Below are 12500 nucleotides of genomic sequence, written 5' to 3'. Positions count from 1 at the left end.
GCGAGAGGAAGTGGTTAGGGCCCTGTGCTTCCTGCGGGATTTCAACATGATGTGTTTCATGTGCTCGTCATCTGTGAGGGAGTATTACGGCTGTTCCGGTAATGGTCCCCATGAGAGCAACGGCATTTGCTTGTTGCAAACTAGTCTTCAGGTCTTGGTGGGGAGCAGGACAAGAGTAAAAGTGGCCGTGTTCACAGCCCTGGATGGGTTTATGACTCGGCCTTATCCGCCGGTTTTGTATGAGGACATGTCTGGAGGAGCTTATCGGATGTCCTGGAATGCCCTCTGTCTTTTGGCAGTTGGCTAAATGTGTCTCCCAGTCCCAGTTTGGCTCTCGGCCGCAGTCATCAAACGGGATGTAGCTAAAGGGTTACAGGTGTTAAAACAAAAGGTTTAGTGGGTAATCTAGTACTGTCAGTGATTAAGAAGTGGTTCTTATCTCGGGCCCAGCCCTTCTTCATCCACTTCCTCTTTCCTCCTTTCACTCACAAACGCGGGTTCGCAACGTTTGCACAAGTCGCGTCAAGCGAGCTCCGGCAGTCCAGCCAATCCCCGGCCCCGACTAAGCCTACAGACCTACAGCTCACCGAGTCCCGCTCACCGGCTGCCCTGACTCATCTCTTCCCAAAAATATCAATTATGAACGGCGACTGCAAACACCCAAACAATCATCAGCAGCTCGCTGGGATGGGCCTTTGTTTACTATAAAGAGAAGGGCTCCGCTTACGGCCAGGGTGTGTGGCTAGCTACAGATGGCAGCGCCGTAGCTGCCGTTTGAACATGAAACCAGACTTCCAGAGAAGGTAAACCAAGCCTGCCCCCCCCCCCCTCAACCCCAGCCCCCACCCCTTCTTCTGGTTCATCCGCCCCCTAAAGCTTACGCAGAGAGGGGTGTAGATCACAGAGAGTGGGAGGTCCCAAGAGAAAGAGTTGCTTAGTTTTTGCTGTGTAAGGGGGAGGGTGGGGGGGGGAGAAACTAGTTTCAGCAGGTAGCACGTTTGAGTGCACACTCACTCATGCACACGGTCGGCGGTGAAAGAGTGCCATCTGGAGGCAATTATTTATTACTACAGCACATGAATTTAATTAGGGTGTTGTTTGAAAACGTTGGGAACATTTGTCCGTCTCTTTCTGTCGACATGAATAATTACTTGTAGAATGAGTTCCTCATGTTTTGGGGATGATTGTATGTTGATTGACTCGTGCTCTAATGCTTTGTGTGTCTGTACGTGTGTGTAGGAGACTCAGGATCCCTCTGCTGTCCTGTGGCTGGATGAGATTCAGGACGCTATCCTTAATGCTAACAAGGACTCCCAGGAGGCCCTGCAATGTAAACACACTCACCTATAACTATCTTAACCTTTTTCCACATCTCCACGTGTCGTATTTCAGGGGGATTGAAACCACTTTGAGCAGAACAACCTATCTTCAAATCAATAGAGGGTGTTGGAAGCTAAAATTAAAAAAATCTTTAAATGATTTTTCAATCTTCTTCATTGTCCTTTAAACTACACCATTTCCTTCGACCCAATCCTGTCTGCCACTCAGAGTATGAAATACCTGCTTTCTGACGTCTGTTTGTGTGTGTCTGTGTGTGTGTGTGTCTGTGTGTGTGTGTGCTCTCCCTCCGGCCGTGTGTGTAGTCTCCAAGGCCATCCAGGCCATCAACGAGGCGGTGGACAGCGGCGAGGCGTCCCAGACGCTGGCCGCGCTGCGGGGGCCTGGCACGGGACTGTACGGCGTCACGGCCGAGTGCGCCCCCACCTACCAGGACGACCTGTCCGCCATCAAGGAGGGCAAGAAGAAAGAGGGTAAGAACGACGAGACCGGGGACGGAGGAGTGACCGCAGGAGTCATGCCACACGCTAACACACACGCCTTAATTTGAACAGGCCCTCAAAACCCACCTTTTTAAGATTGCTTTCACCACATAACCTCATCCCCTTCTCTGCCCTTCTTCCTTTTTTTTTTTTACCGTTTCGCTAATATACGTTCTCATCATATGATTTTATTTTTTGTTCACTCTGTAAAGCTGTACTTGGAAAAAGCGCAATATATATCGAAAGAATTATTATTAACATTATTCGGTTGAAGCGGCGACTCAGTGTTTGCTTGTGGCCGTGCCCTCGTTCCAGGGGACAACGGCAGTGAGTGGATGAAGCACTGGGTGAAGGGAGGACACAACTACTACTACAACACCCAGACGGGAGAGGGCACCTGGCTCGAGCCCGAGGAATTCCTGCAGAACAACACTCAGCTCAACAAGGACGAAATTCAAGTACGGCCCTCGAGTCCCCGAATGCCCAGCGTTTCTTTGTCGTGAAGCTTTCAACGGCTCGTTTAAACAATTGTTTTATTCTCTTCCCCTTCCCATCAGTCGGTGGTTTCCGGGGTTACCACAGCCTACAACAGAAAGCAGCTGTGGTTGGCCAATGAGAGTCTTATTACCAAGCTGCAAGCTCGTTGCCGTGGGTACCTGGTGAGGAAGGCGCACAGGGACCGCCTGGACTTCCTGAAGAGCCAGGATTCCTCTGTCACGTGTATACAGGTAAAACGTCCCCAACCGTCATGTCTGCCCTCTCAGGAAGACATGGACCCTGACAGACACAGACACAGTCTGTACACCAACCATGCAGCTGAAAATGTACGCTGCCAGTACTTTAGAATCACGCCGTCTTGTCTTCCCTTTGTTTCCCCTCAGGCCCACTGGAAGGGCTTCAAGCAGAGGAAGAACTTTAAAGACCGCAAGCAGCATCTCAAAGACCACAGCGACGAGGCTGTCAAGGTGACTGGATATATGATATAGCTGTCCTTCCATATTGATGAACATTAAAGGCAGTATTCCTACAGAGACTAAAACGTGTCCTTTTTCAGATCCAGGCAATGGTCCGCATGCACCAAGCTCGCAAGAAGTACAGGGACCGACTGAAGTACTTCAAGGACCATGTGAGTACCCAAAAGCCCAAAGCATTGGTATACAAAAACACCTGTCTGGACGTGCAGCGCAAGAAACCCCACGATAATCCCAGCTACTTTGTAGATTCTAGATTACAAAGATTGTCACTTAAAGTGGCCGTCACATAATTAAAACACTAAGTCATGCTGCCTATCTCCCCCTCGAGCACCCAGTGACATTTACCATCGGGCCTCTGAGATCTGGGCTACTCTGATTCACTATGCTGGGTCACTATGGTTATAATCTGTGACATTAATAAAGCATGTAATTGCTGTTTGTGTCTGCAGATCAATGAGGTGGTGAAGATCCAGGCCTTCATTAGAGCAAACAAGGCCAGGGACGACTACAAAACGCTCAGTGAGTAGGATTTCTAAAGATAGTGGCAGAGCAAACAGATCTATCGCTCTTTGGCCTTAAGTGTGGTAATTAGTGGGATTAGATTTTAGCCTATCTGATAAATCTTTAATTAGTTGTCGATTTTCCTTTACTATAGAATCAAGAATAGGATTTCTAAGATGACTGTATCTATCCATTTTAATACTTATTACTACACCGGCGGACTGCTATAGCTTTCAAAGTCACAGTCCTTCCTCCGTTGCTGTTAAAAGTGGATGTTTGTGATGCGGCGGCGGGGGTGGTTTTCCTAGTGGTTTGACCCCACGACCCCACCTAACGCTTCCTTCTCCCGCCCTAACCCCCACCCTCACTCTTACCCTCACCCCCAAACTCCCGCCCACGCAGTCAGCGCCGACGACCCCCCCATGGGCGTGGTTCGGAAGTTCGTCCACCTGCTGGACCACAGCGACCAGGACTTCCAGGAGGAGCTGGACCTGATGGGGCTGCGCGAGGAGGTGGTCACCAACATCCGCTCCAACCAGCAGCTGGAGAACGACCTCAACCTGATGGACATCAAGATCGGCCTGCTGGTGAAGAACAAGATCACGCTGCAGGAGGTGGTGTCTCACAGCAAGAAGCTGAGCAAGAAGAACAAGGGGCAGCTGTCCAACCTCATGATGATGAACAAGCAAAGGGGCGGCCTCAAGGCGCTCAGCAAGGAGAAGAGGCTGAAGCTGGAGGCGTACCAGCACCTCTTCTACCTACTCCAGGTACCCACTATCGGCACTCTCGGTTTGAAACAGGGACTCTTGCCAGACAATATCTGGTCGTTCTCTTAATGGGATTTTTGTATTGCACCCCCGTGTGAAGCAGTCATTGTGTTGTTTTGTCAGTTAAGAATGGAATGGTGGTCCCCAGCGGCGTGAAGACTGCAGTGTTGACTGCCGGGTTTACTGGCATATCATACTGCCGTGTTAACACGTGGGGGTCTGATGCACACGACATGTTGCAGTGTATGATCCAGTAGGAGTCACAGTAAGGGAGGGAGGGAGGGAGGGAGGGATGGATATAGAAAGTTGACAGATGGATGAATGGATACTTTATTGACGCCAAAAGCGAAGACCTCTTTCGAGACGCACTCCAATTCACACAAGGGATTGAACAGAGATTTGACATATAGATTGAACATAGAGATTGAACATATAGATTGAACATATAATAAACGGCATGTCTTATTCCAGACTAACCCAACGTACCTGGCCAAGCTGATCTTCCAGATGCCCCAGAACAAGTCCACCAAGTTCATGGACTCCGTGATCTTCACGCTGTACAACTACGCCTCCAACCAGCGGGAGGAGTACCTGCTGCTCAAGCTCTTCAAGACGGCTTTGCAGGAGGAGATCAAGTGAGTGTCGGCCATTATTAGTAGCACTAAATAATGGAGCATTGCTACTTTGTCAGGGCTGTTCGGGGCCGGTGTGATTACCCATTAACTCACCATCCGGAGTGTCAAGAGCAGGCAAACGCATTAGGCCCCTTTGTCAGTGCACAGGTTTAAAGATCAGTCAACTTGATGGGGGTACCGGTGAGGGTTGTTGTGGCGTAGAAGCGGGGATCAGCCATATAGTTGTACACGGGGTTCTTGTTTCTGTGCTTCAGAATGTGAGAAGTCACTGATTGGTATTACATTTGGATTCTATACATAGTCACTCGGGTGGGGATCTATTATTGATGTGATCTATATATCTATATTTCCTGTCCTCTTTTTCACAGATAGAATATTCTCCATTCTTGAGAACCGGGAGGCTCTGGGCTTAGCATGCTTCACCAAGTAGCTAACAATCTTAGAATTTTGAGCATGCGTATAGTGGGCTTTTAAAGTGCCCCCTTTATGAACACTCCTCAATAAAGGGGTGACCCTTGGACCAGGATAATGATGGATATATATGCTCTTCCGGATTCGTTGTCTTCACCGCAACCCATGACGCTCCCACTCTGTCGCCCGTCCCCCACAGATCCAAAGTGGACCAGATCCAGGAGATCGTGACGGGGAACCCCACGGTGATCAAGATGGTGGTCAGCTTCAACCGTGGCGCGCGGGGCCAGAACGCCCTGCGGCAGATCCTGGCCCCGGCCGTCAAGGACATCATGGACGACAAGGCGCTGAACATCAAGACCGACCCGGTCGACATCTACAAGAGCTGGGTGAACCAGATGGAGACGCAGACCGGAGAGGCCAGGTGAGGCCCCCGCCGTCCCCCACCCACGCCATCTGTGCTCATTACATACCGATTTGGAGGCAGCCGTGATGCTCCTACTTGGAGGAGGGGAGCGTGAACGCTGGCAGCCTTAAGGCTTTGCAAAGGGTTGACCTTTGCCTTTGCTGAGCCCCAACCCTTTGCTAAGCGTTACAAACCAAGTCGTACAGGACACCACCCTTTCGTACTAGGGGGGGGGATGACCTGTACGACTTGGTTTGTCTTTACAAACAGGTACAACATTGAACTCTTGTGGGTCGGGGCGGAGAGTACTAGCCTGGTCGTACCAGACTGTCGTACTTCATTTCATTTGCCCACAGAGTCTGGCCACTCTCCATTGACAAACGTTACCTCACTTGAAGGCGGGTGTCAGTTGGAGTTTAAAACTATTGGATCTGCCCGGTGCCACTCTGGATATGCCATAACTTATCGCTAACATTTGGTCGTGATGGCCACTCCATCTTTTCGCTGATTGGGCAGCCAAAAAATTTGCTCAGCCAAAAAATTATCCCGCGAATACACCGCTTATCCAGACCTTGTACTAACGGGGAAATGAACATTTAGCGGAGGTACGTAGGCGGGCCGACCCAGGCTAGGAAAGTACGCCATCTTTGCTAATTTCCGACTGTTTTTTTTTTTATTCACACTATGCTGCCCCGCTCTCTCCCCGTCGCCCCAACAGCAAGCTACCGTACGAGGTGACCCCGGAGCAGGCCATGGCCCACGAGGAGGTGAGAACCAGGCTGGAGGCGTCCATCAAGAACATGAAGGCGGTCACGGACAAGTTCCTGCAGGCCATCGTTGTCTCGGTGGATAAGATCCCGTAAGCGATCCTCTCTGCCTTTATCAGAGTCTGTTGTTGTTGTTGTTACGGTCGCTGTGGATCCAGCTTCTAACTATCACGTGCTGTGCTGTCTTGTTTGGGATCCTCCGCCAGGTACGGGATGAGGTTCATCTCCAAGGTGCTGAAGGACACGCTGCATGAGAAGTTCCCAGACGCCACCGAAGACGAGCTGGTCAAGGTTCGTCGCTGTTTGAATCTTTCTCCCTACATCAAACTGGATGTAGGGAGTTTGTACTGGAGTTTTTCTTCCAAGCTTGTTCAGCGATGCTTACCTAAGCCTTTCTTCATTCAAACCCTTTCTCTCTCTCTCGCTCTCTCTCCCTCTTTCACTCTTTCATACACTGTCTCCATCGCCACCATGCCACTCTTCCTCTCTTTCATACTTCTTTCCTTCCCTTAATTCTTTCTTCTTCTCAGCCCGGCTCTGCCTTAGCCCTTTCTGGTGGCCTGTTCTTCCCCTGGCGCCAGCCTCTTTGTATTGGGAGGGTTTGGGCGGGGAGTAGGGGTGTCCTTCTCTCTGCTGGCTGATCTCAGGTGAGACTCCTCCTGGATCCTGTCTCCAGCTACTGCATTCCTACACTCTCTGGGCTTTCTGGCTACGCGCTTCAGGCTTTCTTTGGATGATTTTCCCATTGAAGTCAAGTTCTAATGAAACTACTCTAAAACATGGATCTAATTAAGTCTCCCTTACCGGGCAGATTGTGGGCAATCTGTTGTACTACCGCTATATGAACCCCGCCATCGTGGCCCCCGACGCCTTCGACATCATCGAGCTGTCGGCCGGGGGTCAGCTGACCACGGACCAGCGCAGGAACCTGGGCTCCATCGCCAAGCTGCTGCAGCACGCCGCCTCCAACAAGATGTTCCAGGGGGACAACGCCCATCTCAACCCCATCAACGAGTACCTCACCAACTCCTACCAGAAGTTCAGGTGTGTGTGTGTGTGTGTGTGTGTGTGTGTGTGTGTGTGTGTGTGTGTGTGTGTGTGTGTGTGTGTGTGTGTGTGTGTGTGTGTGTGTGTGTGTGTGTGTGTGTGTGTTGCATCGCTCAGAAGCAAGGGGAAGTCTTCACTGCTGTCATGTTGTGTCTAATCAAACGTCCGTGCCCGTCGTGTCTTCCACCACAGACGTTTCATCTTGGCCGCCTGTGACGTCCCTTCGCTGGAAGACAAGTTCAACGTGGATCAATACTCAGACCTGGTCAACCTCCAAAAACCAGTCATCTATATCTCCATCGGAGAGGTCATCAACACACACACAGTGAGTTTGAGGCAGACTCGCACACGCACACACAGACACACGCACACAACGATGTGAACTCAATCTGATACCTCTATAAGCTACATTAAAGACTGACACTGTGCTGATTCCTTTGCCTTTGGTTTCTTTTTGCCGTCTTCATGAGTGACGGTTTGTGACATCCTTGCATTCTCTCTCCTAGCTGCTCCTGGACCACCAGGACGCCATCGCTCCAGAGCACAACGACCCCATCCACGAGCTGCTGGAGGACCTGGGAGAGGTGCCCACGGTGGAGTCCCTGATCGGTGAGTCCCAGGCAGCCGTCAAGCTCCTTCCAAGCTCCGTCTATGGATTAGCCTACCGCGCTTTTACTGGTATGATATTAGCTGCTAGGGTTAGGGTTATTTAGTGACGCGAGTCACTCGAATGCTCACAGCGAAGGAACCATAGAGTTTTAAAGCATCCAGTTGAGTTGCATGCAACCCGGCCAATCACAACTAGAGTAGGGCGGGTCTTGGCGTGGCCATAGTAGGATTCGTAAATACGCTTCCTCGAGAAGGGGAGGGTCAACATGGTTGGCGTCATGATGCAGCTCTTGGTACCACAGTATGATGGTTCTGAGGTATATTGTTTGGCAACCTAGTGGACGGGTAGTCGCGCCAAGACTACTGAGCCATGTTGGCTCCATGTGTGCTCCAGTAAACACTGGCTGTCCAAAACAAACTTCCCGCTGAACCATAAAGCTTGTCTTATCTTATCTTACAACACCAGGTTGTGAAAGAGCTCGATCTTTCATCACTACAACCACCTTTTGAACCTGCCCCATCCCTTAAACGGCTCTCTCTCTCTGTCTGTGTCTCTGTGTGTCTCTCTCTCACTCATCCAGGTGAGAACCCGCTTCCCCCAGACGACCCCAACAAGGAGGTAATGGGGAAGACCGAGGTGTCGCTCACTCTGGCCAACAAGTTTGACGTCCCCGGAGAGGCCAACGCCGAGGTGGACGCCAAGACCCTCCTGCTCAAGTACGTTATCAACACCCCCCCCCCCTTGTGGACTGTGGTCTAACTTCTGAGTTATTCCTATTGGGTCTCATCATGTTATTTTCTCCTTATCTCTTCCAGCACCAAGAGGCTGATCGTGGATGTGATCCGGTTCCAACCAGGAGAAACTCTCACTGAGATACTGGAGTCTTCATGTGGCCCTGAGCAGGTTAGAAAGAACTTGAGTCTAAACTAAATCAGCTTACTCACTTGGATCATTTACCAACGTACCTACTGCTCTGTGTTTGAGATATTCCTGAAGTTGTTAACATATTAAAGTGAATCTCAGTGATGCCAGTAACGCGTTACTTAGTAACGCAGTAGGTACGTTGGTTAATGGCCTCGGACCACTTTTTTCAGTAACGAGTAATCTAACGCGTTACTATTTCCAAACCAGTAATCAGATTAAAGTTACTCATCAAAGTCACTGTGCGTTACTATTTTTTTACTGGATCACCGATTGGCGTTGAGAGCGATGGAGTGGTGTGTGTTTGTGTGTCTGCCTGTCTGTTTGTGTGAGAGTGCGTGTGCGTGTGAAGCGTAAGTCTCAAAAGACTTCAATTTATCAGAGGCGAGTACCGACCTTGACTCTCCAGAGGCAGGGGGTGTTGTCGCAGCTAAATGTAACTAAAGTAACTTGTAATCTAACTTAGTTACTTTTAAAATCAAGTAATCAGTAAAGTAACTATGTTACTATTTTAAGGAGCAACTAGTAATCAGTAATCAGATTGCTTTTTCAAGGTAACCGTGGCACCACTGCTCTTAACGCCCTTCAATTAACTCTCAAATCAAACACTCGGCCAATCTATGACATAAACGACCCATCAAACACTGAACCCATTGCTCTGGACACCAGGAGCTGGAGTACCAGCGTGCCATGCAGAGGCGGGCCATCCGCGACGCCAAGACCCCGGAGAAGATGAAGCAGGCCAAACCGGTGGTGGACGACAGCCTCACGCTCCAGGGCAAGAAGGACAAGATCAGGAGCAACCTGGAGAGGCTGGCGGTGCTGGGCCGCGTTCAGCCGGAGAACCGCTACCAGGACCTCATCAACGACATAGCCAAGGTAAGACCACAGCAACCCGGTTGATTTCCTCTGCTGTTCCTCGTGAGGGTCAACAGGGGAGCCTTTTACATAATGGATGAAGTATATAACGTGTGGACAGTATAGTGGTTAATGTTCCCCATAAACACAGAAACAAAAATTGACCCTTCTGCTAGACCTAAACACAAGGGAGTTCAGACAAATGAATTTCCAGCTAATGTAGGGTCCTTATATCCTTGGATATAGGACACAATACACGCCAGGAGGCTTGACCTGAGCTGATATTAAAACCCTGCTCTCAAGGGTAACCCGTTACTAATCCCCCATTGCAATTTGTGTGTGTCTGTGTCTGTGTCTGTGTCTCTGTGTGTGTGTGTGTGTGTGTGTGTGTGTGTGTGTGCGTGCGGTGCGATTTCATCACACAGGACATCAGGAATCAACGGCGGTATCGCCAACGCAGGAAAGCTGAGCTGGTGAAACTGCAGCAGACAAACACCGCCCTCAACTCAAAGACCAACTTCTTTAACGTGCAGATCGACTACTACAACCAGTACATCAGGACATGCATGGACAACCTGGCCACCAAGGGAAAGTAAGTGGATTGAAATCACATGGATTAGCCAATCAAAAGTATAGAGTCATTAAAAAAACAATGCCTCTGATATGTTGCCAGCACACTCACGGCAAGTCATTTATATATATGTGCATCTTAAAAGCCTCATCCCTGGTTTAAAAATAGAAACAAAAGTAGTAAAAGTGTTTAATGTTGATGTTGGCTGATAAAATGCCGGTGTATTGTTGTACGGTTAGGAAAAACCTGATCTATGGTGAGGAGGTACATCAATCGGCCCCGATTGTCCATCTACTAACCGAGTCAGAAGCATGAGAAACAAGTGGCAGCATATGATAACGTGTTTCTCCCACAACTCTGTTTGTCAAGGAAATCGGGCGAAAACAAGGGAAAGAAGAGCAAACAGACGTCCATGAAATACAACGCCCAGCGTCTCCACGAGAAGGGCGTGCTGATCGAGATCGACGATCTGCAGACAAACCAGTGAGTTCTGCTTCCATCAGCGAAGGGCTTTTCGAGAACGATGTTTAGAGATGAACTGCTGTTATTGTTTTCTGAGACTAGCAATCCCACTCGCCGTGGGTTCGTGTTTTCAGTCAAATATATTTCATTTTTAGGTTTGTGGTTCATGGTACTGAATTGAACTCTCTCTTCTCCTGGTATTCAATATGGCTTTTAGCCAATCTTTGCATCCGTCTGTCGGTTCATGATCATCTCTTCTCATTTCAGGCTGAAGAACGTTATCTTTGAGATCTCTCCTTCAGAGACAGTCGGAGTGTTTGATGTGAAGGCAAAGTTACTGGGTGTGCACTTGGAAACGGTACCATTACAATATCAGGTAGGATATCCACAAGATCATCTTTATTTCCGTCTCTATTTCCAGACCAGAATTTCCTCATTAAGTGGATTTGACTGGAATAAGCAGGAAATGGGCTTGATTACCTCTGTCTTGGAATAACAACATCCACCTTGCAATCTTTCCACGGTGCCTCCCAGGATCTCCTGCAGCTGCAGTATGAAGGCGTGGCCGTGATGAAGCTCTTTGACCGGGCCACCATCAACGTCAACCTGCTTATATTCCTGCTCAACAAGAAGTTCTATGGGAAATAAAGGAAGTTGAGAGACCATCTAGAGACTTACAACACATTCCCTAAAGTGGATTGCTAAAAAAATTGCAATACTTTCCATTTATGATTCCCTCTGCACTTCTTGCATCTGCATATGCAAATGTATGTGTATTATTTTGATTAGGTGCATCACCATATATCATTTATGATTTTGTTGCTGAAATTTGGATTCAAGACAATTTTTGCGTTGTTGTGCTAAGCATTGCAAATATTTTGTGCATGAGCTTTGATTGCTTGCAGAATGATGATTTTATGTGGGGAAAGAAAACAAGAAAATATTTTTATTTCACTTTTTCAGCCGGAAGTTTAAGACCTTATATCTCCCACCCTCCCCAGTAATAGAGTGCTGTCGTACTTCACAGCAGGGCTGTAGTACATGTTTCATTATTTCTCCAACTCGTCCTACATTTGGACTCAAGCTAGCTCCAGCTTGCCTGCCATAGATTGTTTTTAGAGCTTTTTTTTTTTTCTAACAGAAAAAGGCATTCAAAGGGTTAGTTTTGAATAGTTGTGCCAATAATTAGAGGCACTCTTAAAATTCTGCATTTTGTATTTAATTCCGAAAACACTAGTGTGTTTATATTCCTAAATATTTATTTCAAATAACCTGCCTACTGTTTCAGTATGGATTTTTTCAGTTTGAATTTGCATCTGATATCACTGCCCATGGCCATTTGACCTATATATTGGTTGATCTTTGACTCAACAAACATCTCTACCAGCATTTTGAGACAAAAATATGCCACTTCTGTCTCACACCGCCAAAGCTTTCCTTCATCTTTAATCTGGCAAAAAGTGAAATAATGTGTCTTGTCCCTTCCAAAATAGACTGGATTTGGTTCTGTTTTATGGGCTTTCCCCATTAAGTCTGATACACCTTTGTTGAGGACTTCTACTCTGTACTACATTGGATTGGCTATCATTGTCACTGACCTTGGAAATTAACTTTGCTCGCGCATATTTGTTTTTATAATGTAATTCGTCTAGCAGATTCAGCAAACCAGCCATTATTTATATTTTGTATGTTGTCAGTCTACAATAATATGTAGTAAATGTTAATAACTACAGGGACAGAACATGTGTGG

At 48.2% G+C, this 12500-nt stretch overlaps 1 protein-coding gene across 1 annotated transcript in view; it reads left to right on the top strand.

Moving 5' to 3' along the window:
- iqgap1 (IQ motif containing GTPase activating protein 1) overlaps positions 1-12500 on the top strand; it is a 35865-nt gene that overhangs the window by 23098 nt on the left and 267 nt on the right. The window contains exons 16-37 of the mRNA XM_030377787.1: positions 1240-1330; positions 1644-1811; positions 2136-2278; positions 2378-2548; positions 2702-2785; positions 2875-2946; positions 3244-3313; positions 3698-4062; positions 4534-4697; positions 5308-5532; positions 6233-6373; positions 6488-6572; positions 7093-7325; positions 7521-7653; positions 7835-7937; positions 8519-8654; positions 8754-8841; positions 9529-9738; positions 10143-10309; positions 10658-10771; positions 11018-11126; positions 11285-12500. The exon at positions 11285-12500 is cut by the window's right edge and continues 267 nt beyond it. Coding sequence (XP_030233647.1) covers positions 1240-1330; positions 1644-1811; positions 2136-2278; positions 2378-2548; positions 2702-2785; positions 2875-2946; positions 3244-3313; positions 3698-4062; positions 4534-4697; positions 5308-5532; positions 6233-6373; positions 6488-6572; positions 7093-7325; positions 7521-7653; positions 7835-7937; positions 8519-8654; positions 8754-8841; positions 9529-9738; positions 10143-10309; positions 10658-10771; positions 11018-11126; positions 11285-11398 — 3186 coding nt within the window. The 3' untranslated portion in view covers positions 11399-12500. The remainder of the gene's footprint in view (positions 1-1239; positions 1331-1643; positions 1812-2135; positions 2279-2377; positions 2549-2701; positions 2786-2874; positions 2947-3243; positions 3314-3697; positions 4063-4533; positions 4698-5307; positions 5533-6232; positions 6374-6487; positions 6573-7092; positions 7326-7520; positions 7654-7834; positions 7938-8518; positions 8655-8753; positions 8842-9528; positions 9739-10142; positions 10310-10657; positions 10772-11017; positions 11127-11284) is intronic.

The sequence above is a fragment of the Gadus morhua genome, chromosome 14 (genome assembly GCF_902167405.1).
Source record: "Gadus morhua chromosome 14, gadMor3.0, whole genome shotgun sequence".
In the NCBI taxonomy this organism is placed as follows: domain Eukaryota; kingdom Metazoa; phylum Chordata; class Actinopteri; order Gadiformes; family Gadidae; genus Gadus; species Gadus morhua.
This window is presented reverse-complemented; position numbering and strand designations above follow the sequence as displayed.